Raw genomic sequence first — 27585 nt, 5'->3', positions numbered from 1 at the left:
ATATATTCAATTTTGAATTTTGCTCTATTGCATTTTGAAAACATTTACTGTCTGAAAAATGATAGGAGAGTGTAGTTGTATTAGTTGTAAGTATGATATTTTAATTATGTCAATTTCTTATCCTGGAAAAACACTTTATGGACGAATTAATTTTTTTTCTATTTGTCTGAGTATGCATCTTTAATGCACAATTAAGCTTATTACCTCCCTTGCTGAACCGGAAGTAGGTTCAAAAACGCCGCCATAATCTACAAGTTGCATGGTGAAAAAACAACTGGCATACCAACAGAAGTAACGGCCTCATAATGGCATCCCGCGACATATCACAAGTAACAGAGCAGCTAGCTAAAACCAAAGTAGATGAAACATACGAATTAAGTTTTAAAGGCAGAGGACTAAAACTGAACTCAGCGAAAGACGGTAATGTCTCTATGTCGATAGTAAAAATGTATTACCCTCCTCATTGTCTCTTAGTGTGGAGATTTAACGGTACATTTCTCTGTAACAACAGCGAAGGAAGACATTGACCTCTCCAAATTGACTTGGAAAATTGTTGAAGATGAATAATGCATAATGTTGGTTCAATACGAACGACCATACATTGTCTCCTTCGAATTCGTCCTTATCTAAACTAAGGTCTAGGAGATATCACAAGATTCTAATGTTTTACATGTGAAATATATTATTGTACGAACGAAATAGCAGGAATTTTTTTATCTCGTTTCTTGACTAACAATATAAAACTATCATGCTTTTTTTTGTTACAAATGTTTGAAAGAACTTCCTGTGTTCGGTGATTTTTGGAACTAGGATACTTTTAGTCTTGGACTTGTGCTTTTACAAGTCTCACTCAAATTTTGAGACCCCACTGTCACTCTCCTTAAACAACCATAGCTTACAGAAAAATCCCTGTGTTTCTATTTCATAATGATCATCATGGCCCTGCATTTGAGTAACTAATTGATTACTCAAATATGTAATTACCTCTCAAATGCTGGATTAATACAGATATTAAAAATATGATTTTCAATACCTTGTATCCCCTACGCATGTAAGGAAGAGATGTTTAGTCCAAATAGTACTAGAGGTAAAGAAGGACAGCATAGAAGTCTTTGACCATGTGTTGTGTCATTTAGTCACCAATCTTTAGTTAAATGTAATGTAGTATCATTTGTTGTGTATGTTATGAACAAAGCTTGGCAGCAAGTCTTATCAATCAGTTTTTTTTTGACAATGTTTTCTTATTTAGCCCAAGAATTAGCTGACGAAATAGCAAAATGCAAAACAATGACAGCTCTGAGAATGGAAGGGAACACATTGGGAGCTGATGCTGCTGAAGTCATCGCCAAAGCCTTACAGAAGCATCCAGAATTTCAGGTAGAAATATGTATCTAATCTCTTATGTCCTGGCCATATTTTCAAAGAAAGACAATTATGCAAGATGTATCAATTTAATATAGTTCATAGCCTGCTGATGTTGTGAAAATGTTCTGTATGAGGAATATGTTATCAACAGTATGAGAAACAGATTTGATAGAAGCTTACAAAGTTTCAAGAATTACATATTTTAGACCTTGGTTTCACCATACTCAGATTTGAAGTGCTGATTTTTATTTTTTGAAACACATAAGGGTACTTGTTGCATATCGTATAAGTCAGTCAGAGATCTCTTATCTTCACGAACACTTAAGCTGTTGCATAGTGTAATATTGACCATTTTTTTTTTGTTTCTTTGTAGAGAGCACACTGGAGTGACATGTTTACAGGCCGACTGAAAACAGAAATTCCTCCTGCTTTGGTGAGAAATTACTTAAACCTAGATAAAAATAATAGAATATAGATATAAAGTCTAAAGGACATTGTAGAAATAATAGAATATAGATATATGATCTAGAGAACATTACATAAATTTCCATTTTGTACAAGATTTGAGTCTGAATCTTTCATAAAATGAAAAAAATATAACAAGTTTCATATATCACATGAATTGGAAACAAATACATGATTCTATTTATTATTGCCATGTAACATGGAAATTTTAGCATTCATTCATGAAAATAGCATTTTATTAGTTCAAAGTGAAATCAAAGTTGGTGATATTCTGTCTCCATTTCTGTTTTTTGGTAAGGTCACAATGCATTTGACACCATTAAGTTATGATCATCACAATAGGAGCCTCCATCCAATCACAACTAGATGGGTGTTATTACATAATGTGTTCATATCAAAACTTACCTAATGATTATACAGTATATTGTAACACTGATAACAGAAAAGTTTTTGATAAATATTAATCATCCTCAGTAGTCAGGACAAACCTTAATGTAGTCTATGGATGTTTGATAGAGCACATACATGTGTTGAAAGATAACATAATATCTGGATACGTAATAATTTATCCTTTACATAATGGTTTCAATGAGTGTTCTCCTGTTTGCTTACAGCATCTTAAACCCCAAAACAATTATTTATGTTGCACATAACTTTTTCAGGTGTTTTGAATTGTAAATTTAATTCATTGAGGAACAGCTATTTATGAAGTCTATTGAAGTTTCAAACTTAATTTTCAATTTATTAATTAAAAACATTTGGTAACAATTTGGATATATAAATTCTCTATCAGTAAAGATCGTCATAGTTTCTCCCTATGTAAAATTACATAAGTGCATTTTCCTTTAAATTTTGGTTTAAAGGTTTGTTGCACAAAGTTGAACAAAGAGTTCTGGTAAATAAGACCCAATAAAAATTCAGAGAAGGCTGCAGCTAATATCCCATAGGTTCATATAAATACCAGACTCAAAAGTAGAGTTCTTCAAATTTTCTTGTTTTACCAAAACTTCTTTATAGTATTACCAGATTGAGAACATTTTCGTTGGACACAACGAAGGGTAAGACACAGTTTGGTTTTTACTGATGGTTTGTGCAAGTGCAGCTGATATTTCAATGGTGCCGGTGTGTTTTTCAGATTCATTTAGGCAAAGCCATTATATCTGCGGGTGCTGGACTGGTGGAGCTTGACCTCAGTGACAATGCATTTGGTCCGACTGGTGTTGACGGCCTGATAGAGCTGTTGAAGAGTCCAAGCTGTTACACACTGAAGGAATTAAAACTCAACAACAATGGTCTGGGCATTGGGGGCGGAAAGGTGATCCTGTTTTCTTCTCTTACATACCATTTCTTTAAGTTCACATTTTGCTCTTTCTGAAGATTTTATTTCAGTCATAAAACATACTTCGAAGGTTAAATAAGTATCATCATCAGACTTGGGGGGAAAAAGATTTAGAATTGAGAAAACTAAAGTCTAAATATCATTGGTAATGTGGCGGTATACCAGCTGCTGAGAGACCCCAGAAAAATCCTGAAGATTCTGTAATAAAATGCCCTTAAGGTCCATTAAATCTGTTTGGAGACTGTTGAAACACTGTTGGTTGACCTGTTTAAACAGATGCTGTCTCAATGCCTTCTGGACTGTCACAAGTCGAGCACGGCTGCAGGTAAACCACTGGCCTTACAGGTATTTATATCAGGAAGAAACAGACTGGAGAATGATGGCGCCACTGCTCTGGCTGCAGCATTTAAGGTATTTTTACAAGAGGAAACCCACATTCTGTAAAGTCATTGATTATCAAGGGGAATTTGTTTTCATTGATTTTATGGGTACTCTTATCTACAGATTTTTATGTCCACCACTAGAGATCTATGTTGCTAGAAAATCAATTGTAGACAAAAGAGTGATGTTTTGGGGAAAAACCCACAAAAATTTAGTCCCAAGAAAACGTGATTTTACAGTATATAAAGTTACAAAGGCACTACAGAAATCAGATGGATAATTTAAGTGCAAGATTATAGCAAATATAAATCTAATTTTTCTCATTTTGAAGTTTTACACTGATGTGAAAGGGTTGATGAAAGAAACATGTATGTCATAAGTGAAATGACTGATTGTCATATGACTACAGCTAAAAAGTTATGATGAAGAATGCTAAATGATTTATGATATAAAAGTAAACTGACATTTGCAGTTACTGGAAATGAACAAGTTTAGCTGCGAACTGTTTCATCTGCCATGACCTATAAATGACAACGCCATGACCTATAAATGACAGCCAATTACTCTATGAGTTTGATATTTGAATGTTCAAAGCTAATTGTGTATCAGCTATGAAAAATCATATAATACCTGTATTTCTGCCAATATATAGAACACAGCTTCTTGTATATTATATCTAGTGAATTTAATTATTTGTCTTAGAAAAGAATTTCCTTCTATAAGTTGATACGAGAGGCTTTGCCAGTAAACAGTGGGAACATGTTTAAATCTCAACACTATCTGTTAATAGGCGATAGGCACCCTGGAGGAGATTTCTATGCCACAGAACGGGATAAACCCTCCTGGAATAAATGCCCTGGCTAATGCTATAGCTCATAACAAAGGGCTCAAAAAACTAAATCTAAACGACAACACATTCACAGTGGCAGGTGCCAAAAGCATAGCAAAGGTAGGTAACTCCTGTACATTTCAGTTGTCACAGAAATCGCTGTTCATGGATACCTGTGATTGTTTTGGGATATTTCTTTCAATGCAAAATTATGGTATTATGAATGGAAATATAAGGACTACATGGTTAGATTTTCTTATTTTTTCCCATGCATTTGATTTTGGGCAAGTATTGTTATTACTTAAAATTCACAAAACCATAACACTCTCAGAGAAAAAATGATTAAGATGACCAGCTTCCTGCTAATGCTAGTCAACACTCGCTGTTATGTCTACCACCCATCCTTGTTTTGATTAGAAATAGTCGAATTCTTCACATGACCTTTTGAAGCCTCATTTTAACTTGCCATTTTGATATAAATTCTTACTATGTATAATTATGTAATTAGCTAAAACTTAATTTGCCAGCCATGTTTCAGTTCTTAATTTGTAAAATGACCTCTTGTTTCATGCTGTATGCATGACAGGCCTTTGAGAAGCAACTCATTTGTGACAGAAATTTTTAATTTGAAAAGCAATTTTTTGTATTTTCACTTATATTATAGGTTCTACCTCATGTACAGAAATTAGAAGTATTAAATTTTGGTGACTGTTTGGTACGGACAGATGGAGCAAAAGTGTTGGCAAGCGCCATCGCTGATGGTCACACTAGTCTGAAGGTAAAGTATCGCTACCATTAAACATGGAGCATCAATTTAAAAGTTTTAATTAGGACTTTTGTCAAATTCTGAAAAATTGCAACTATTGGGAGGGTTCTAGATTTAAAAAGATATCCAGTCTTTGTTGCAAGTTCTTGAGGTCATGAAATTTCAAATTTTTCAGTCGAAGTTGACAGGTCTGCGCAGAACTTGGAATATCTAATGTAGTAATTTGTATTGTTGATGAATTGTAATCAATTGTTTGGAAAATGAGCAGCATAGTTAAAACAATCAATCCATACTAATTATAATGGATTGTGTAGTAGCTATTAGTTACACATATATTATATATGAATGATAGAATTGAACAATTTCTCTGAAGTTCTTACATTTGATATAAGAATTGTTGGGTTTTGTAGAAACTGGTGCATGACATATCTTTTAATGAAAAGTTAAAGACTAAGTTTCATATTGGGATTGAGACACCACACAGAAATGACACTAATAAAGAAATATGGAAATTGTTATGCTAATCTTCAAAAGAACATCTTACATTAGAGTTAGTGAAGAAGTGGCTTCGTTATTGAAAATTGATGGATTTGACTGATATTAAGTGTTTGCTCTGGTTGTCACATTCTATGAACTAGAACTGCTTACCACATAAAACCTTTCATGAATCAATATTTTATTTCCAAATGTTTACACATTACTCAGACAATTATACTAAATATCAAAAGAGGATTTAGCTTCGTTAAAATAATGCTTCATCATTCAGACTGTTAAATATGATTGCAGAGTTATAAACATTTCTATGATTTGATTTCAACCTTATAGGAAGTGAATTTCTCTGGGAATGAAATAAACAAGGCAGGAGCCACAGCGATTGCTGATGCAATGGAGAACAAAGTGAATTTGGAGATTTTAGATTTGGATTGTAAGTTCTTACACTAACTTGTCCCTTAAAGAGGTCGAATGGAACATTTCAGTATGTAATGAGCCCCCAAAATTGAGGTGGGTCTTCACCACACTGTTAGGGATTAATACTGATGATTTCAAAATGTGCTAACAAATTTTTTGCTTTTTGATTTGGGGAGATTGTCACCAAAATGACTTTCAAATAGTGCATCTGACTGGTTGAAAATTAGATTTTGTTTGATTTGTGAAATTTGGCATGTTGGTGAAGTATCAGACATCTGAGACATGATGGTAATATCTGTTTTATGCCAGCCAGTTCTGCCAAACTTCCTTCCCTATGTTGATATACTTTAAAAAAAGCATCATTAAGGATCAAAGGGTTATTGGGGGGATTTATGGAACAGGTCCTCATTCAGTTTAATTTTTTCTTGGAATTTCATTGAAATATTGATATCATTTATTTATATATAGTAAATAATAACTGGTGATGTCAGAGAACAGAAATTTCCAAGCAATAAATTCATTTATGTTATAAAACTTCATGTATTAACTTAAATATGTCTAGGTTGTTTGTAATATAAAATGTCAAGGCTGTTAATGTCAAGGTTGTTTGTCTTTTAAAATGTCAAGGTTTTTTGTCATATAAATCTAGATCAAGTTAAAATTGCTGCAAATGTTCTTGTGATTTCAACTTTATTTTACTAATGTATGGTAGATATTTTGAACATTGTATCATTCCATATATTGTACATTCAATGTATTGTCTTCATCAGTAAAACCATTTTATATTGTCACCGTTTTGCCTTAATGTATTGTCTTCATCAGTAAAACCATTTTATATTGTCACCGTTTTGCCTCAATGTATTGTCTTCATCAGTAAAACCATTTTATATTGTCACCGTTTTGCCTCAATGTATTGTCTTCATCAGTAAAACCATTTTATATTGTCACCGTTTTGCCTCAATGTATTGTCTTCATCAGTAAAACCATTTTATATTGTCACCGTTTTGCCTCAATGTATTGTCTTCATCAGTAAAACCGTTTTATATTGTCACCGTTTTGCCTCATGACATCATTATAGAGTTCAGAGAATTGTTGAAAAAGACCTATAGATATCTGTACTTGAAATGATTAAAACAGAGAAGTAACATTTGAATGTTTTTATTATAGAAATCATTAATAAAAACAGGAATGATTTATAATACTGAGGCCTGACTCTTGTTTATTGACTTCAAATAATCACAATTTGATTTCCTTGTGATTTATGTGTTTCTCTTATACAGCCAATCAGCTTGGAGAAGATGGTGTTGAAGAGGTGAGAGGTACAATGGAGGCTATCAACAGGGCAGATGCTCTTGGATCTCTGAGGTACATAATATGCTTTTATATGTAGTACATGTGACTAATCTTAAGCTGCTTTCATTTCTGCAGAAAAAATGATTCTAATGTAACATTTTGATGTCGCAATAAAACTGATGGTACGAATAATACAGGTACTCTGGAAGAAAACATCAATCAATAGGCCCATCCTTATTTAAGAAACCAACATCATAATAGTGGTCTTTATAGTCACATCGTCCTCGCTCTCAATGACTCATGTGATTTCTACCCTGTTTAAATGTCCACTTTCAACTGCAATTATTGTCACTATTTACCGTAGATTGGGTTTTTACATCCTCATCACAGCCAGGGTCATAGATATGAAGATGATGTCCATGAAAGCTTGGGCTCATGACATCACATCTGTACACATACTGTGTGATATCTGGACACTCTGATGTATGACACCACATCAGTACACATTGTGTGATATCTGGACACTCTGATGTATGACACCACATCAGTACACATTGTGTGATATCTGGACACTCTGATGTATGACACCACATCAGTACACATTGTGTGATATCTGGACACTCTGATGTATGACACCACATCAGTACACATTGTGTGATATCTGGACACTCTGATGTATGACACCACATCAGTACACATTGTGTGATATCTGGACACTCTGATGTATGACTCCACATCTGTACACATATTGTGTGATATCTGGACACTCTGATGTATGACACCACATCTGTACACATACTGTGTGATATCTGGACACTCTGATGTACACCACATCTGTACACATATTGTGTGATATCTGGACACTCTGATGTATGACACCACATCTTTACACATATTGTGTGATATCTGGACACTCTGATGTATGACATCACATCTGTACACATACTGTGTGATATCTGAACACTCTGATGTATGACACCACATCTGTACACATATTGTGTGATATCTGGACGCTCTGATGCATTATCACACTGGAAGTTAATTTTTTTCAAAATCAAATATCACTTTTAGTAATTAGCACCAATTTTGAAGTATGAAGTTTGTCTCCATAAGGTGAATAAATTAATTACCTCCCTTTAATTGACAAACTCTCAGTGCCATAGTAAGGCATTGCCAAGGCAAAAAAGTGTTATTTGTTAAGAAAGAAGGGAAATTAAAAAACAAAGTTCCCCAATTTTTTTCTCCTTTTACGATAGTTTGATGGTAACCGCAGATACAATTCATAGACAATAATTGTAGGGCATTATACTACAGACTATTACTTATTGAAGTCATTTTTCTCAGGAAGTCATAATTTAATTGGAATAAAGATATTAAAGATGATATGAGGTTGTATCTGGTTACAGTGGAGATGAGGGTACTGATGAAGAAGATGAAGAGGATGGTGACATTCATGGAGAGGTTTGTATATTCTTCTCTATAACACCATTTTATATTTTCTCTTTACTATCGTGTCAAAGTACAAATCATTGAGTGATTTAGAGTCCATAAAGTGTTTAAATTTATCATGGAGTTTTGATAATTTGCTAATTGTTATAGTTGATTTTATGCAAAAATTTAGTCTGGTCTGTTCCAGTGAAATATTTATCTTTCAAACATTTAACAAATAAAGAAAATCTATTCATGATGAGTACTGGAAAAACTGCACCTTATTAGACAGTACTATTTTAATCAGTCTTTCATTTGTTTAGATTCACAAACCCAGAGTTCTTTCAGTGGAGGGATATTTGACTGAAATAGTCATAATACAATATTTTGAGGAAATAGGATTATGATACAAGATGTAATAGAAATTATTTATTAGCAAGATCAGGTTCAAGACTTTGTGAGATACAGCCATGGTACATGCAGCATTTCATAACAATTTTACTTTTTTAAACAGTGATAAAAAAAAATAGCCAAGTACATTGTACCATAGCAATGTATTAAATTCTCCCTTCTCCCATTAATCAATGCCGTTGTTCAATTTTTCGAAACAATAGTCGTGAAATTCTGATTTCAAGTAAACACTTTATTGAAATTTCTTGGGAGGACTCCAGAAATTCTATGCATAGTTGTTACAAGAAAAAATGCATATACCAGCCCTCCCCTCTCTCTTGTTGAGACATTTTCACTGCAATAGCCCTTAGAGGTAATGTAATTGAACCAAATTGAATTTGGAGGGTGGTACACTGCTCCAATAGTCATATTTAATCTGTTTTTTTGAAAAAAAGGAAACAAAGTATGACCTTCATTATTTTACAATTGCAAAACAAGCTGTCAGATTGTATAAAACTCTGGTTAGCTTGGTGAATAGAAAGTGAGTTAGGACTGCACCATGTGAAGAATTTATGTTATCTTAGCATACATATCACACAGTTACTAATCCTGTTGAATCTCCATAGGGACTGTGAGTTACTTGTGTACATGATCTGTTGTAGGAGGTGGAGGCAAAAGAAGATGAAGAGGGAGATGCTGTGGATGATCCTGAATTACAGGTGAAAGGGAAGGCCATCAGTCCTGAAAAACAGGTGAGAATTATACAGGTACACCACTATCTCAGAGCTGTAACATTCTGACCCTGTGATCTCTACATTACACCTAACAGAGCATTTTCTAACTCCCCATAACTAGCTCTTTATTATTTGGTTTTTACAGACCTCTTTATGTGATGTGTTTTGACTCATCGAATTGCTGATATATAAAAAGTCAGTTCCTTGCATATTATTTTCAGGTTGATGTTGTTACTGGTATCATTAAATCTGTGGTTCCAAGAATGTTTTAGTTCTGCAGTCATTAAACCAGTAGACAAAGAAAATTTTAGAATACTGAAAGGTCGTTTCCAAGAAGGTTTTATTTTCTTTAATTATGTAGTGGACATTTTAAAGTATAGGATCCAAGTCGATGAAATAGTTTAAAACACAATCAAACTTTGACTGAGGTGAACATGGGTATTTACTAATTGATTATGAGGTGCAAAATCATGACTCAATTCATGATGTTTGTTCAATACAAAATTACTTACATGTATTATACTTTTATCAGAAATGTTACTTGGATACTTTCACTGAAGTTTCAACATCAAAATCAATATCAATGAAATTATCTTGGTATACCTTCATATGTGATTTATACCATCCAGTGTCAATATTTAATCTGATCTGTGTTCGAAGACTTGTCAAGTGTGGTACCACCCTTCCTACCCTGTTTTTCAAAACCAATAAAGATAATTCTTATCAGATTTCACTGTTTTCACAAACTGTTTTACCTATCACTTTCAATCAATCAAATTTTCATCACAACCATTGGTACTTTATATGCAGTGCTGTATGTCTTCTGTCTTGGATACAAAAAGCACATTTTTTTCATCTTTTTAATGGCCATCTAAAGCACATATTTTTGTATTGGCTGCTTATATTACAAATATCATGACCATTAAAAGCAAATTTTTATGGTTTTGGTAGCTAAAATCACAGTTTTTATATCAAAGCCACTAAAAGCTCTCCTTTGGGTTATTTGCAGGGTGATGCCACACTTGATCTCGTCGCGGATCTTGGAAATATGAAGCTGTCTTGACAACAGCGAACACCCTAGTACTCCTGGAAACTTGCTATAATATATCAGTCCCAAGGACAATTCATATTCCATGTTGAAGTGTCTCATTGAAATTGACTCATATGTAAATTTTAGAGAGGAGAAATGGTTGAATGTATTTTTTCCCTCTGGATCTCTCAAATTTATCTGTGATATTTTAGTGTTGTAACATCATGGTATTGTTGTATGGTGTTCTTATAAGTATACTTATGCAACTGTATACAAAGTTTCCAACCAGAAGCTGAGATTTATACTCTTTGCACATGTTATTTAGAAAATATCAGTCAGACGTATTAAAACCATTGTTAGTATATATCATAATAATACAGATTAGTGAATGTGGATTTTAATGTAGGCAGTTCTTTCTCCAATATGCTTTTATTCCTTTTGTCATTATCTTTTACAGTTGTTGTGGGAAAATACTCTTAAATTGACCATGTCTCTGTAGCTATCATACCTCATTTTTGTCGGCTGCTAGAAAAGATTTTAAACTTTTTTTCTGACTTGTGATTTTATAATTAGATATATATCATTCATGTGTTTATCTTGATAAGCATGGTGAGTTTTTATAACATTATGTTAATATTCCTATTCTTAAAATATACGTACATATGTTATTCCAGTTATTGAAATTTACTCACAAATAACATTTCTGTTCTTAGAATATACCAACGAATTATAATTTAAAATCAAGATTTTCCTTACACTTCTAATCCAGAACAAAGAAACAAATCCAGATATTTTCTTTATATTTCACACTGAGGACCAATTATGATTTGATGTAATATGTAAGCAGTGTGATTCTGGGATGGTTTCTGTGAGTTTATTTTTTGCTTTACTATTCCTGCAATCAGGCATAGTTGTTCCACCCATTGTTAAAACCTACTAAGATTTTGTCAATGAAAAAGGAACTGACATTAGGCTAATCTAATAGATAATTTGATTTGGAGTCAGTTTTTGTCTATGTGCTTCTAGTTCTTTGCAAAACTCTTGTAAAACAGAAATTCATGATGCATCTTTTCATCATATCTTCATGAAGTATCGCAAATTTCTTTTTAATTTTCTTGCGACAACATATATCTATTTTAGGATATAAATGGATCATCTCTTTACTAGGGTAGTGGGAGTATAAGAATTGGTTATCAGTTTTTTTTCCAACTCTCCCACATTGGAAATGTTGATGAAGAATTTGATTTTAATTTGACTTTCAACATAGGATCGCTTTTCTAGTTACACAATCTCAACACTTGAAATTTTTAAATGGGAGCGAGATGTTGTGTTATGTAGGTATTTGGTGAAAATATGGAAAAATGTCCTGATAGAAAATGTTAAATGCAATTAGCAGTGACTGTACAACTGTGCTCCTAGTACATCATTGTTGTTTTAGTACCTTAGGCTGTCCTATATAGACAATCCTAGGCTATCACGTTTTATAGATTTGTCAACAGCTAAGGGATATACAATGTCTATTTAGATAATCTTTGGATATTTTATTTTAAAGATTTATCAACAGCTTAGGGATATACAAAGTCACTTGTTTTATTATTTTCTGTGCTAGTATATTGTAGATCAGCATTTGTTAAGTTTTAAGTCACAATGTTGCCTAAATCTAAATATAGGAGTCATTTTTACATTTTATCTTTTTTACACCAAAGTTGTCAATTGCTTTAAAGGATATAGTCACAGTCTTTTTTCAAAGCATAATCACTGCGCTACAAGTTTGTTCATATAATTACTGTAGCAGGCTGTGTAAATTTCGAATTGGTCCAAGATTGATTTTTTTTTGTCATGTCTGAACGAAATAAATCGTTTTGAATATGAAATTTCTTGATTCTTTTCCTTTTTTTGGCAATATTTCATTGTTTTCTACATTGAATATAGCTTTTCTTTGGGTGTACGTGTACACATCCAATTCATTGAGCCTGTGATTGGTAGGTTCCATATTTCTTTTCCTGGACATGTACAATGCTGGAAGGTAATTCTGCTTAACCAAAGATTCCATTTTCATTTTTAAAAAACTGTTTAATTGTTTCTTTTCTCAACCTTTTCAATATTTTAGACGTTTAACTTAAAATATGTAACAATTTGATTGTAAATTTTATTGTACAAAATGCTCAGATTCTACCTGAAATGGTTGACCACTGTTAATTCTTTGCCTGCTAGAGAAGTCCTTGTATTTTGATTTTTAAGTTCCAAGTTCCTAGCTGACTTTCCTTCGGAATTTAGGTACAGTAAGATATTAACAAAAAAAAATTCTTTTAGAACTTTACCAATTTTACCAAATAAAATTTACCATTGATAATTTCATAGTTTGAGGCATGCCGACAGAGATTAGACACAAAGTCCTAACCTATGGTCCATATCTATGTACTAAGGGCATGCCTACATACAACTAAGTGATCAAAACGTAGAACCTTTCTTAAGTTTGGAAATTTTTGTGGGAAATAAAAGAAATATTTATAACAAATTATAAATTAAATATAACAAATTTCCAAATATATTTCTTGTTTCTCTGGTGTGAAAAATTAGCAATTAGCAGAATTATCAGACATTGCCATACATCTTGAGGTGTAATGTATTAATGTGACCTTTGACCTGTGTTTCTATCTTCACATACTTTTCAACTGGAGACTTTGCACTCAGCTTTATTTTCATAACAATAGAAACCTGTGTTTGTGTACTTACATAATATATATGTATTCCTGACCTTTGTTGATTTAAAGATAATGAAAAATGGAATAAAGACATTGATTACATAGGGAAAAAGAAGACAAAAATGAAAAATAAAATAAATAAAAAAGAAGTAAAATAGATTCTAAAGATTGAATTGATACTGTATATTGAAATATTTTGGCCCTTGTACTATTTATTATGTGTTAATTTTACCCTGAGGATTACAGCAAATGGTTATATAAGTGCAACATATTTTTATCATCCTGCATTTGCTTGTCCTGGCCATGCTTGATTGTAAAGGGCAAAAGTTAAATGGGGTCAAAAATATCCTTGTATGCAGTATCCATTCTTTGAATCAAAATTGGCAGAGAAAACAGATTGTTTCATGATACCTGTGAAAAATAAATCTTGTTATTGCTTTGAAATTTTAATAAAATCAGGAATATTTTATCATTGAAAAAAAACTGTTTACTGTTTATTTGTAAGAAGTATAGATTAGCATGCATCATAACATGCTTTGGGCTGTTATCTTAAACTTTAATCTGTATTTATCCTGCTATACACCCAGGGGATCAACAAGCAGCCATAACCACAAAATCCAGGAAATGGCCATTTACAGGACAATGATATTCCAATGTAGCACTTGTTTTTATTTCTATTGGTCTTCAGTTAATGGGCTTATAACCATGTATGGACATATTTCCATTACAATGGTATCTGATCAGTCTGCTAACTGGAGTTGTATCGTATAAACCAAATCTGTCTCTGGTCCCCAACCATCACTACTTGTACATGTAGGTGTCATTCAGTTAAACGGTGATGCTTCTTACTTGTATATTCATTATTTCAAATGTAGTAGAGTTTGATACTATTTTTTCAGACTGTTTCTGCGAAGGATTTTCTGGCATTTCCTTCTCCGACAAAGTTGATTCAGATGGGAACAGGACGTGCCACTGCACTCAAACAAGAACTCGGGGTAAAGATTTCACATTTCAAATAGAGAAATTATTGTCATCGAAACTGTATTAAAATGTGTTTTATAACTTTTAGGATCAGAAATAAAGAATTCTTTGAAAAAAGTTAATAATTGAAAGAAGTTTCAAAACTTACTGAAAAATTCTTTATTTTTTAATTTTCATATGTGTGTACTAGATAAACACAATATAGTTAAATGTTTTACAGTGTTTCAGCTTCTTAAAATATGTACATGTAGTCAAGAATATAGTCAAGATTTTCATTTTTTAGAGTGATAGCTCTGATGTAGACAAGGCAGTACAGACATTTATGAAGGTGAGAAAACAAAAATACTATTTAGAATTGTCTCCCTTGAAGTAAGCTAAACTTTTCTTGATATTTGAAACTTTGTTGAATCTAATGACAACTGGAATTTTTGTTGAATTGTCAAAAATAATGGACGTAATGTCATGATCCTGAAATCTGTGCAAACTTGATCCTGAAACACAACTTTATATTTATGAACCTTTTCCTGCATTTGGATAAATAATGTTTTCATATGAACGTTATTTTTAGATGCGAATTATGTAAGTAGAAGTATATTTTCAGTATTTTCAAAAGATTTCCTATGCAAATTATGTATGTGTGCACCTGATGCAAGTTTTTATAGTAATGGATTAGCTTACAATCTATGACATGGCATTTTGACACAAGTTATGTTTCTTGTTTGTTGAGAGACAGGTATGACACATGTTGTTTCTTATTTGTTGACAGACAGGTATGACACAGGTTGTTTCTTATTTGTTGACAGACAGGTATAACAAAAGTTGTGTTTCTTATTTGTTGACACACAGGTATGACACAAGTTGTTTCTTATTTGTTGACAGACAGGTATAACAAAAGTTGTGTTTCTTATTTGTTGACACACAGGTATGATACAAGTTGTTTCTTATTTGTTGACAGACAGGTATGACACAAGTTGTGTTTCTTATTTGTTGACAGACAGGTATGACACAGGTTGTTTCATATTTGTTGACACACAGGTATGACACAGGTGTTTCTTATTTGTTGACACACAGGTATGACACAAGTTGTATTTCTTATTTGTTGACAGACAGGTATGACACAGGTTGTGTTTCTTATTTGTTGACAGACAGGTATAACAAAAGTTGTGTTTCTTATTTGTTGACACACAGGTATGACACAAGTTGTGTTTCTAACTTGTTGACACACAGGTATGACACAAGTTGTTTCTTATTTGTTGACACACAGGTATGACACAAGTTGTGTTTCTTATTTGTTGACAGACAGGTATGACACAGGTTGTTTCATATTTGTTGACACACAGGTATGACACAGGTGTTTCTTATTTGTTGACAGACAGGTATGACACAAGTTGTATTTCTTATTTGTTGACAGACAGGTATGACACAGGTTGTGTTTCTTATTTGTTGACAGACAGGTATGACACAGGTTGTTTCTTATTTGTTGACACACAGGTATAACAAAAGTTGTGTTTCTTATTTGTTGACACACAGGTATGACACAAGTTGTTTCTTATTTGTTGACACACAGGTATGACACAAGTTGTTTCTTATTTGTTGACACACAGGTATGACACAAGTTGTTTCTTATTTGTTGACACACAGGTATGACACAAGTTGTTTCTTATTTGTTGACAGACAGGTATGACACAAGTTGTGTTTCTTATTTGTTGACAGACAGGTATGACACAGGTTGTTTCATATTTGTTGACACACAGGTATGACACAGGTGTTTCTTATTTGTTGACACACAGGTATGACACAGGTGTTTCTTATTTGTTGACACACAGGTATGACACAGGTGTTTCTTATTTGTTGACACACAGGTATGACACAGGTTGTTTCATATTTGTTGACACACAGGTATGACACAGGTGTTTCTTATTTGTTGACAAACAGGTATGACACAGGTTGTGTTTCTTATTTGTTGACAGACAGGTATGACACAGGTGTTTCTTATTTGTTGACACACAGGTATAACAAAAGTTGTGTTTCTTATTTGTTGACACACAGGTATGACACAAGTTGTTTCTTATTTGTTGACACACAGGTATGACACAAGTTGTTTCTTATTTGTTGACACACAGGTATGACACAAGTTGTTTCTTATTTGTTGACAGACAGGTATGACACAAGTTGTGTTTCTTATTTGTTGACAGACAGGTATGACACAGGTTGTTTCATATTTGTTGACACACAGGTATGACACAGGTGTTTCTTATTTGTTGACACACAGGTATGACACAGGTTGTTTCTTATTTGTTGACACACAGGTATGACACAGGTTGTTTCTTATTTGTTGACAAACAGGTATGACACAAGTTGTTTCTTATTTGTTGACACACAGGTATGACACAAGTTGTTTCTTATTTGTTGACAGACAGGTATGACACAAGTTGTGTTTCTTATTTGTTGACAGACAGGTATGACACAGGTTGTTTCATATTTGTTGACACACAGGTATGACACAGGTGTTTCTTATTTGTTGACACACAGGTATGACACAGGTTGTGTTTCTTATTTGTTGACACACAGGTATGACACAGGTTGTGTTTCTTATTTGTTGACAGACAGGTATGACACAAGCTGTTTCTTATTTCCAGGTTTCTTCTGTTGTTACCACTGTTGACACAAAGACCAAAGAAGCAGCATGTGATTGCACAGGTATAATTTTCTGCTGTAAGGGATGATGAATTGATATTGCCATATGGAATATATCTACAGTTAAACCATATATTTTCTAGGAGCTCAATTTTCCTAGTTTTAAAAAAATGTTTCCTTTGGTAATTTGATTTCATTGATGAATGTATCCAGATCTACTTATCTTAACAGTTCAGGACATAAAAATTTGTGGATTAAGAGAACTCAGAAATTCAATGAAAATAAATCTCTCACAAAAATGAATGATGTTTACAGTAAGCAAAAAATAAAATGTGCAGTATATTTACATTACCATCCAATTACTTTTTGACTCTAATTACATTGCCAAATTACTTTATTGTTTATATAATACTGAATCTTTGTAACATGTGTTAATAAGAAATTTCATTATGAAATAAACTTAAATATGTTGAACTAGAAATGTCCTTATTTTACTGGTATTCATATTTAGCACTTTTCAGTGGAAAGTGCTACAATAGCATTGTGCTAATTGGTGTCTTGCTATTTATACAGCAAGTACATGTACTGTGAATGCCCTAATTTATCATTACGATAGTTTGTGAAAAAGGGATAATACACTGGAATTTGATTGCATCAAATTATGTATGTTTACATTATTTATATCTCTTTTACAAATGCCTTTGTGATAATCAGCCTAAGACAGCAACTTGTGCAAGGAATGACCTCTATGCTTGATATAACGACAGAGCTTTTCGATGAAACATAACATATTGTGTTAGTGACATATAATGAAAAGACATTATATTGAGGTTTTGGTGAATGACTCTTTCAGATAAATTATTTGAGGACTTACTGCTGGACAGTACAGAAGGGGGAGCCTCACTGTTCGCCAATTCCTTGCTGGTCAATATGGGAGTGTTAAAGGTAAAGTTATTAAAGAGAGCAAGTAACTAATTTTAAAACTTTTATATGTATAAAGTTTGAATACTTTTGGCCAGTGAATTTTGGGTAAACAAGAAAAAAAATGCTCCCAACATTTTTTCCATCTTTCTGTCCGTCCTTCTTTTCCTATCTAGAACATAATGTTTGCCCACACTTAGCAAGGTTCTTAAAACTTGGTGTATACATTATTAATACTAAGGCTATGTGTAGTGTATCAATTTCAGGACCTTCAGTCCCTCTCTTACAGAGTAATTGCCTTTTGTAAAAATTTCATATCTCTAGCATAACTTTGCTTGCATTTAAAGCAGGACATTGAAACAATTGAAATTGTATACATTGATCATGCTAAGACTCTATTTCAAAATGTTGTATCTAGAGATTAACTTTAAATCGCTTGTACTTAAACTTGGATAATGAAACTTAGTGTATACATTCTGAAAGCCCCGAATTACAGAATTATTGCCCTTTGTTATATACCTTTTGTGTCTAGAGTATAAATTTGTTTTCATTTAAGCTAGAACAATGAAACTTGGTGTATTAATTGGTCATACTAAGAGGATGTGCATTATATCATATTCAGGGCTTGCTGCCCCTTAATAACAGAGTTATTGCCCTTTTTTCAGGCAGTATTCATAAGTTTCACTGATACTATCAAATGGTCAATGGGTGTTGGTTTTTTATGATAATACAAGTTACTTCTGAAAATTAACCAGAATTAGATGGGGGGTTCAAACACATATTGGTGTTTAGGAGATTGGAAACACATTTTTTAGGCTTGGCATGATTACAAAATTCATAAAGCAGAATGATCCCATAGTTTTATATTTTCTTTTACAAAGCTTTTAGAATTTCAGCTTTCATTTGCACTCTATGAGTACTTTAAATTGACATCTTAATGTTAATGTAACATGTACAATTTATATAGATTAGTTTATCATTAAATCTGCTGATAAGTCTACGACTATGACAAAAGTTTGCTACTGATCATTTTGAAAAATTCAAAATGAAGGTTAGCATGGTGCATTAAAAATGGTTTGAGAACTGCATGTAAGTCATCTTATATTCACACAGAGCTGCTGTCAAATTTGAAGATTTAATCAGGAATCCGTGCCTTGACTTAAGTCGAAGTTCGTTTTGAAATTTAAAATTGTCTCATAATTCACATGCAGTTGATGACACTATAAAAACTTAAAACCTCATCTTAAAAAAATGGAAATGTGAAAATTTGTTCATATACATCTGCTGTATGTTATTAAATCTAAGATTTTTCCTATTTTTTTTTGACAGGGTGAAGACAAGAAATTCCGACCACCCAGTAGTATAGTTGGCCCGCTTACAGTATTAGAGCATGCCGTCCAGCAGTCATACTTTCCGAAACAATCTAGAGAAATTTTGTCAGCGTTTGTTAGTAAGTAAGTACAAAAAGTCTTCTAGTATCCTGTTTTATTTATACAAGCAATAACTCTCAGGGAACACAAGTCAGGTGAGATATTTTTGTATTGTATTCTAGGAAATTTATTTTTTCTTTCTTCAAAGAAGAAAAATTTTTATGACGTTGCATCAACAATTTTGAGTCTGAAGGCCAGAATATCACTTGAGTACATTTTGCCTTTTTTGAATAAGATCAATCCAAGAAATAAAGTATCAACAGAAATGAACATTTTATAGTTTTATTTGATTTTAAATTTTACAGAAAACAAATAAAACTAAATCAATTGTGTTCATACGTTCATATATAATAACCTAAATATTGCATAGTAGATATAATGTAAAGATTTATCCCAGGAATAATGTTTAATGTTTTAATTTCAGACCACATCCACTCTTGGATAAATCTGGACCAGCACGACATAATCTCCTCCAGACGCTCTTCAGGTTCTGAATACAATTTCTTATGTAACAGTACTAAAAAAATCACTAAAGATGAAGCAGTTATCAATAACAATACATACCATGGACTGATGTTCATATACCAATGAATTGATATTCACACACCTGTGGACAGATGTCCACATACCAATAGACTGATGTTCACATACCTATGAACAGATGTTCACATACCAATGGACTGATGTTCGCATACCTGTGGACTGATGTTCACACACCTGTGGACTGATGTTCACACACCTGTGGACTGATGTTCACACACCTGTGTTCACATACCTGTGGACTGATGTTCACATACCTACGGACTGATGTTCACACACCTACGGACTGATGTTCACACACCTGTGGACTGATGTTCACACACCTGTGGACTGATGTTCACATACCTACGGACTGATGTTCACATACCTGTGGACTGATGTTCACATACCTACGGACTGATGTTCACATACCTACGGACTGATGTTCACATACCTGTGGACTGATGTTCACATACCTACGGACTGATGTTCACATACCTGTGGACTGATGTTCACATACCTACGGACTGATGTTCACATACCTACGGACTGATGTTCACATACCTACGGACTGATACCTGTGTCAACAAACATTTTACATGATGTCTGACTGAATGTTTTTTGATTATCAATAGTTTGTCTCATTTTCATTCTACATACACCACCATGTAAGTTTTATGAACGGAATTTAAATATAAACGACTGGATTTTTTCATTTTTATTGAAGCAATTGAACTTAAAGAAATTGTTTAATAGCGAAAATTTAATTTTGAATGATACTGTAAAACCATTAATTTTTGTGTGCGATTTATTTTCATAGATTTTGTGAATATTCTAAATCTACAAATTCATCTGTCAATGAACTGTTATACATTATGTGATTAATGTAGGTTCAGTTATTGAGCTCTATCTATCCACAAAATCATATTTATTACAAAGTGTTACTGTGAAAAATCATGAAAATTTGGGCCCAAGAAAATATTTGATTTTGCAGTATTTAATAGATTTGAACATCGCTGTTTCTATTATAATTTATTATCACTTACTATTGACATATTTAGTCATTTTTAGTGTGATCCACCAGCTTTGGGAATGAGAACTTTGAACATTTTCACAAACCCTTTTCTGATTATCTGCAGTGATAAGGGTTCTTTTGCAGAATTTGGTGCCAAGATTCATTTTATTGATACAATTTTGTTTGATAGATCCCTTTAACTTTAATTTTAAAATTTGATGAATGAGTTTAATGAGTTATTGGAAGGTAGGAAAATGAAATATGTGTTTAGGATTATATTTAGAATGATTTCATGATGGAGTTTTCGCAAATTATTTGACTTTGTAATTTATCTTTTAGAATGTGCAACTAGTATCAAGAATGAGGGCTGCTGTTCTGTAACATGCAAATTTGTTGATATATGTTGCCTTACTTTGTCATAATAGTTTAAGATTTATTCTACCATATTGTTAAACACCTTTCTGCTTATTGATTTGAATTTGTTTAAGTAAGTGATAGATAACCACGCTAACTTTTTACCTATCTTCTGTCTCTAATTCTTTGTTGAATTTTCTTAGAAGAAGATAAAAGTTTCTTGATTTAGTGAATTGATTGGTCAGAACACCAAGGACTGATGGAAAACAGATGGGCAAGTAACTCTACTTAGTAAATTGTCAAGAATTTACTCGAGACAGAGGGCAGTACTGTTTCAATACAAGTCAGCTTTTGTCATCCTCTGAAGGTGGCCATCGCAGGGAATTTGTTTTTATCAGTAAAACATTTTGCGGATCAGGGATTTTTGATAGCGAGACCTCCAAATTCCACATTACACATATGGGTTTTTCATATGAAATAGAGAATATCTAAAGTCCTTAAGATTTCTGATTGTTTAAGGTTATTTAGTCTTTTATTTGAAGCAATATCAACTGATGTCAGAAACACATTGGCCTGACACCATCAATAACATTTACATATTGTGTCAGCCCCTACAAGAAACATGTTGTGAATTGTCTTGGATTTTATTTGTGTATATGTATTAAAATATTAATACTATTTGTTAATATCATGTTATTGTTATTTGAATGGAATAGCATGTTTTGTCTTAGGACAATTTCCTAGACGAAAAGGGTCCTTTATGACAAGTATAATGAATTTGTCAATGAAAATGACCTTGAGCAATATATGAGTTCAGAGGAGTCACTTTTGTTAAAATACTACCAATTCCCCAAGTTATGAAAACAAGAGGCCCATGGGCCTTAACGGTCATCTGACAAAAAGCAAGCCAAACCTGGAAAGTGGGTTGAGGTCATTCATTTGAACAAACTTGGTAGCCTCTCCTCCAAGCATCTTACAGGCCCAATATCAGCACTCTGAGCCTTTTGGTTAATGAGAAGAAGTTGTTTAAAGATTTTAACATATTTGACCCCTGTGACCTTGAAAGTGGGTTGAGGTCATTCATTTGAATAAACTTGGTAGCCTTTCCTCCCAGCATGCTACAGACCCAATATCGGCTTTCATAGACTTTTGCTTATTGAGATGAAGTCCTTTGTATATTTTAACATATTTGACCCCTGTGACCTTGAAAGTGGGCCAAGGTCATTCATTTGAACAAACTTTGTAGGGCTCCATGCCAGCATGCTATGGGCCAAGTATTAGCCCCCTAGGCCTTCTAGTATTTGAGAAGAAGTTGTTTAAAGATTTTAACATATTTGACCCCTGTGACCTTTAAAGTGGGTCAAGGTCATTCATTTAAATAAACTTGGTAGCCTTTCCTCCCAGCATGCTACAGACCCAATATCGGCACTCATAGACTTTTGCTTATTGAGATGAAGTCCTTTGTATATTTTAACATATTTGACCCCTGTGACCTTGAAAGTGGGCCAAGGTCATTCATTTGAACAAACTTTGTAGGGCTCCATGCCAGCATGCTATGGGCCAAGTATTAGCCCCCTAGGCCTTCTAGTATTTGAGAAGAAGTTATTTAAAGATTTTGACATATTTGACACCTGTGACCTTGAAAGTTGTTCAAGGTCATTCATTTAAACAAACTTGATAGCCCTTCATCCCAGCATGCCACAGGCACAATATCAGCAATCTGAGCCTTTTGGTTATTGAGAAGAAGTTGTTTAAATATTTTAACATATTTGACCCCTGTGACCTTTAAAGTGGGTCAAGGTCATTCATTTGAACAAACTTGGTAGAGCTCCATGCCAGTATCCTCTGTGCCAAGTATTAGCCCCCTAGACCTTCTAGTATTTGAGAAGAAGTCGTTTGAATGAAAAGTTTACGGACGGCGGACGGCGCACGGCGGACGACGACGGACGAAGCATGATGACTATAGGTCATCGGACCCTTCGGGTCAGATGACCTAAAAACAGAAGTGATAATTTTCTGACAGATACTGGAAATTAAGATTTTAAAAGGAAATAATTGATATTAATTTCTGTATTCAATGTTACTCATTAGTCACGACACCGTAGGTTCTGTATACAATATTACCTCATTATTCTGGACCTCTTTGTTTAAGTATACAATGTTACCTCATCAGTCAGGACACTTTGGGTTTCTGCATTCTTCAAAGATTTTCCTCCTGAAATTCAGTTTAGTCCCGTGATGAAATAAATCAAAAAGGAGAAAAAAACAAAACAAGGCAAGTGATGTGAACATGCAAACGCTGCATCTTTTAATAAAAGTCTCACATTTTACCAATTGGAAGATTTATTAGGAAATTGAAAAAACATATCATTGCAATATTTTTATAGAATACATTTGCACATTTAAATGCATCCTGATATATTACAATATACAAGGATGAGAGGGAGAATGGCAAATTACCTCCCTTTATTATGTAAAGTGTCATTTGCTTCTGGCATAAAGCCTTCTAACAAAGAACATACACATTAAATGACTTTTGTTCAGTTATTGAAAAAAAGAACAATATAACTACATGATAAAGTATATAATATTATATTCTAAATTCAATTCATTTCTATCTTGGGATATGGTATATCATATATACATTGAGCTTTGCTTCAAATATGTGCAATTAAAACATTTTTCAAGAATACTGATGTACAATACAATACGTTTACAGCTTCCTTTCAATTATTAATACATGTTGAAGAGCCCTAAAATATGTACAGCTCTACATTTTCATTTAGATAAATCAGCATTTACTGCTTAAAAAGAATAATATCAGACATGGACAAAAAAATGAATAAAATAAAGTGTTGTTCCAGATTACCATCCCTAAGTCATAATCAACAAACGTGTGTAAAAAATGGATCTACATTATGTATAACAGACGGTATCTTTTATTAATTTGGCAGATTCTACAAACTTAACTGACATGTTAGCATCTATCCACTCATTAAACTTATTTGAGATATTGCACAATACAGTTTAATTCATAACATTGAGAAAACTGAAATAATACACATATATCTTAACTTTTCCACATCTATTTAATCACCTGCAAAGGTTTTGAACTTGGGAATATGTAAATTTTGCTTCAGACTGAAAACAAATTGAAATGAAAATTCAATATGTATTTAAATCAATATCACTTTCAGATTAACTAACAAAAAATTGGTCATACTAATGCACTTATTAAAATTTTGAGTTCTCATTTTATTCAAATAAAACATGATAAAGAGAAGTTCAAAAAGTAGTTTAGAAAAGAAAATTTGACAGTTAAACTGGATTAAAGTTAAAATGTCTTCAAACATTTTTATAATATATGGATTATATTTGTAGTTGAATCAATTTCTTCAATTAACATGTGGTTTTTGATGTCGCAGTAACATCACGACATCATGTTGCACCAGAGACCTAAAAAAGTAACAACCCATGAAAATAGCTTTATAGCATTTTGGAAAGGGAGGTAACTAAGTTGTGACAATATACTGAGTATTTCAAAAAGGGTATGGACTTGCACATCACAAGCTTTGAAAACAAACAAATGTCTAAAGAAATGGGTAAGGTTTTCATCATATTCCAGGCTATTTTTTTACCTTTTGAATTTTATCAAAATTCTCACCGTATGAGTGGTTTCAATGCTATTAATATAATTCTTACAAAAAACAATTTTTTTAACTGTTGATACGAGATAAACTATTGAAATTATATGCTAAAAAAAATAATATAACATATAGCCTTTTAAAGGATTTTCTGTAAAGAGGTTAATTTATAAATGGAAATCAAACTCCACAGTAAACAGGGTTTTACTTTTAGCTGAAATTCGAAGTCCATTCAAAATTAAATGAAATGGAAATTATAAGGATTTCATATGAGCACGTTGATCCAATGAACACAACATACATGTTGTTCACATTATGAAAAATAACCATAATAAAGACTTTGCATGTATACTTATATTTTCTAGACATACTGTATACCATTTTGAGTTAAATAGCAAAAAATAAATCTTAAAAATCATGCAGTGCAAGTTGAGCAGTTTTTTTCCTATATATTTTTTCAATGAATAAGGATACCTGGGTATACACTAACATACATTTAAAATTAAAATTTTGGAAAAGGGGGTTAACAACTTTGGACCTTATAAATAAATTATTTAATGATATTACATCAACCTGGAGGGCAAGCAATTGGAACTAAGCAGGTCAGAAATACAGAACCACTGCTAATCATAATATTATATGGAATAAATTTGCAAATTTTCTTTTCATACAGATTTGATTAATGTCACATATGATCAGAGACACTGAAGTTTGATGAATGCATTAAGGGACGGAGGAAGGGGAAGGTCATCCATTCGGTGGAGGTTTTGGCAGCTAGCTAAAACTGTCCTTATAACTTGTTTGCTCAGCTGAATTAACTTTGGGGGTCCATCATTTACATTGTTCTCCCAAAAATAAAAAACTTCATCAATTAGCTGTTGTACTTCTGTTCTGTCCCTCAACCCAAAACTCAGCTGCCAAACATCCTTGCTTTGAATGGGATCAGCTCCATATAGAACAAACAGACGGACGATTCCAGAATACGGTGATGCCGTCACAGCTTTTTGTTTGTTGTTAGATTCAGATTCGTTCCCAGTAATTGCCATGTTAAGATCTTGTAATTTTGTTGATGCAATGAGCTGCATTGTGTGACTATATTTGTCATGTCTGAATTTCTCACATGTTTCATCCTTACACACAAGTTCCAGAGCCTGGTATAATAAAGTGTCTCTATAACAATCAGTTTGATTATTTATTTCAGCACCATGCAGAAGAAGAGCTTCAATGATTGCCACTGATTGATACTGCAATTGTCTTAAATGTTGTAGCTGTGAAGATTCATTAGTTCCATTCTTTGAGACTTTTATCAAGTTATTCATATAAGTGACATTCTTGTACATTGAAACAAGCGCTAGCTTCACTGGTGAGTAGCCTTTACAGTCGGTTATGTTCACTGTGCCAGGAGTGCAGTACTTAAGAATTTCCAGAACACAATCCAAGTCCCCTCTCATTGCAGACATATGTAAAGGGGTAAATCCATTTGGGACATCCCCGTGGTTTAATACTGCCGGATCAACAACTGATAATAGAGTTTTCAGTATCTCTACATCTCCAAGCTCAGCAGCCAACAGAATTGGTGTTTTGTGATTCTGATCAATTATATTTACATAACAACCTTCATTACACAACCTTTTCACCAGTGATTGTCCTTCTTTCATGTCCATCTTTCCTGACTTCAATGTATCCATGATCGTATGGATAAGTCTACCAGCAGAGGTAGGGAGATTTGGACTACAACCATTGTCAAGAAAAAGTTCCACTAAATCAATATAACCAAGCATGCACGCTAACTCCATGGGAGTAACTACTCTTTGACTACAATTTACAAACTGAAAAATATCTGTCCATGAATTGATGACTTCCTCCTTTTCAATAAGCGTCTGCAGAGCAACTTTATCATTGTGTAAAACTGCAAACATCATGTCTTGATGGGGAGTACCACACTGACCAGATATCATAGTGATGTACGCGCTATTGATGCTCTCTGATGTTGAAGTCGACTTCGGTACTGAATGATCCAAAACTGGTGCTAGTTTGGGAGATTCGGAGGCAGGTATCATCGGTTCATCAACCTGCTGAAGATATCGGCGCCTCTCCTTCCTCTTCTGCTGCTGACAGCAGTAATTGAGAAAATTCATATTGTCTTCATTCGTGTATTCGTCTGAAACAAAAATATCAAGTCTTATTGTGTTCCACACACATTGGAGAGAGTCTCTTGACAAGCACAAGACAATATTACAATATCTTTCCCAAGTCTGACTCATCGCTTCGACGTTATTTTGACGCTTATATTTTGATCCTTCAACAGTACAAAATATCCTTACATCCCAAGGGTTCAAGTGCTGCTGAACGAACGCTTTTCTAAAGCGGTGCGCGATTTATAAATAATACCCCAATATTTTACCTATATCAGAAACAAATGATTCTCATTCGCAAGAGGTTTAACACCT

At 33.2% G+C, this 27585-nt stretch overlaps 2 protein-coding genes across 2 annotated transcripts; one reads left to right on the top strand and one right to left on the bottom strand.

The window, feature by feature from the left end:
* The first annotated feature begins 269 nt into the window (after positions 1–269).
* LOC132562733 (ran GTPase-activating protein 1-like) lies at positions 270–22171 on the top strand. Its single transcript, XM_060227494.1, has 17 exons — positions 270–420; positions 1250–1377; positions 1739–1798; positions 2966–3145; positions 3446–3580; positions 4341–4499; positions 5044–5157; positions 5971–6070; positions 7335–7419; positions 8754–8808; positions 9828–9917; positions 14534–14629; positions 14899–14943; positions 17255–17315; positions 18106–18197; positions 19503–19627; positions 20028–22171. The coding sequence occupies exons 1-17, from the start codon at positions 306–308 to the stop codon at positions 20095–20097; spliced, it is 1710 nt and encodes a 569-aa protein (XP_060083477.1). The 5' UTR covers positions 270–305; the 3' UTR covers positions 20098–22171.
* A 1600-nt stretch (positions 22172–23771) lies between these two features.
* LOC132562861 (uncharacterized) lies at positions 23772–27378 on the bottom strand. The gene has a single exon (XM_060227641.1). It carries the CDS (start codon positions 27271–27273, stop codon positions 25831–25833), a length of 1443 nt encoding a protein of 480 aa, XP_060083624.1. The 5' UTR covers positions 27274–27378; the 3' UTR covers positions 23772–25830.
* Between the last annotated feature and the right edge of the window lie 207 nt (positions 27379–27585).

Source organism: Ylistrum balloti, unplaced genomic scaffold (assembly GCF_031769215.1).
Source record: "Ylistrum balloti isolate Yb309-2 unplaced genomic scaffold, AGI_CSIRO_Ybal_v1 Utg369672, whole genome shotgun sequence".
NCBI lineage: Eukaryota > Metazoa > Mollusca > Bivalvia > Pectinida > Pectinidae > Ylistrum > Ylistrum balloti.
Note: the sequence above shows the minus strand (reverse complement) of the source record. Positions and strands in the feature narration are given on the sequence as shown.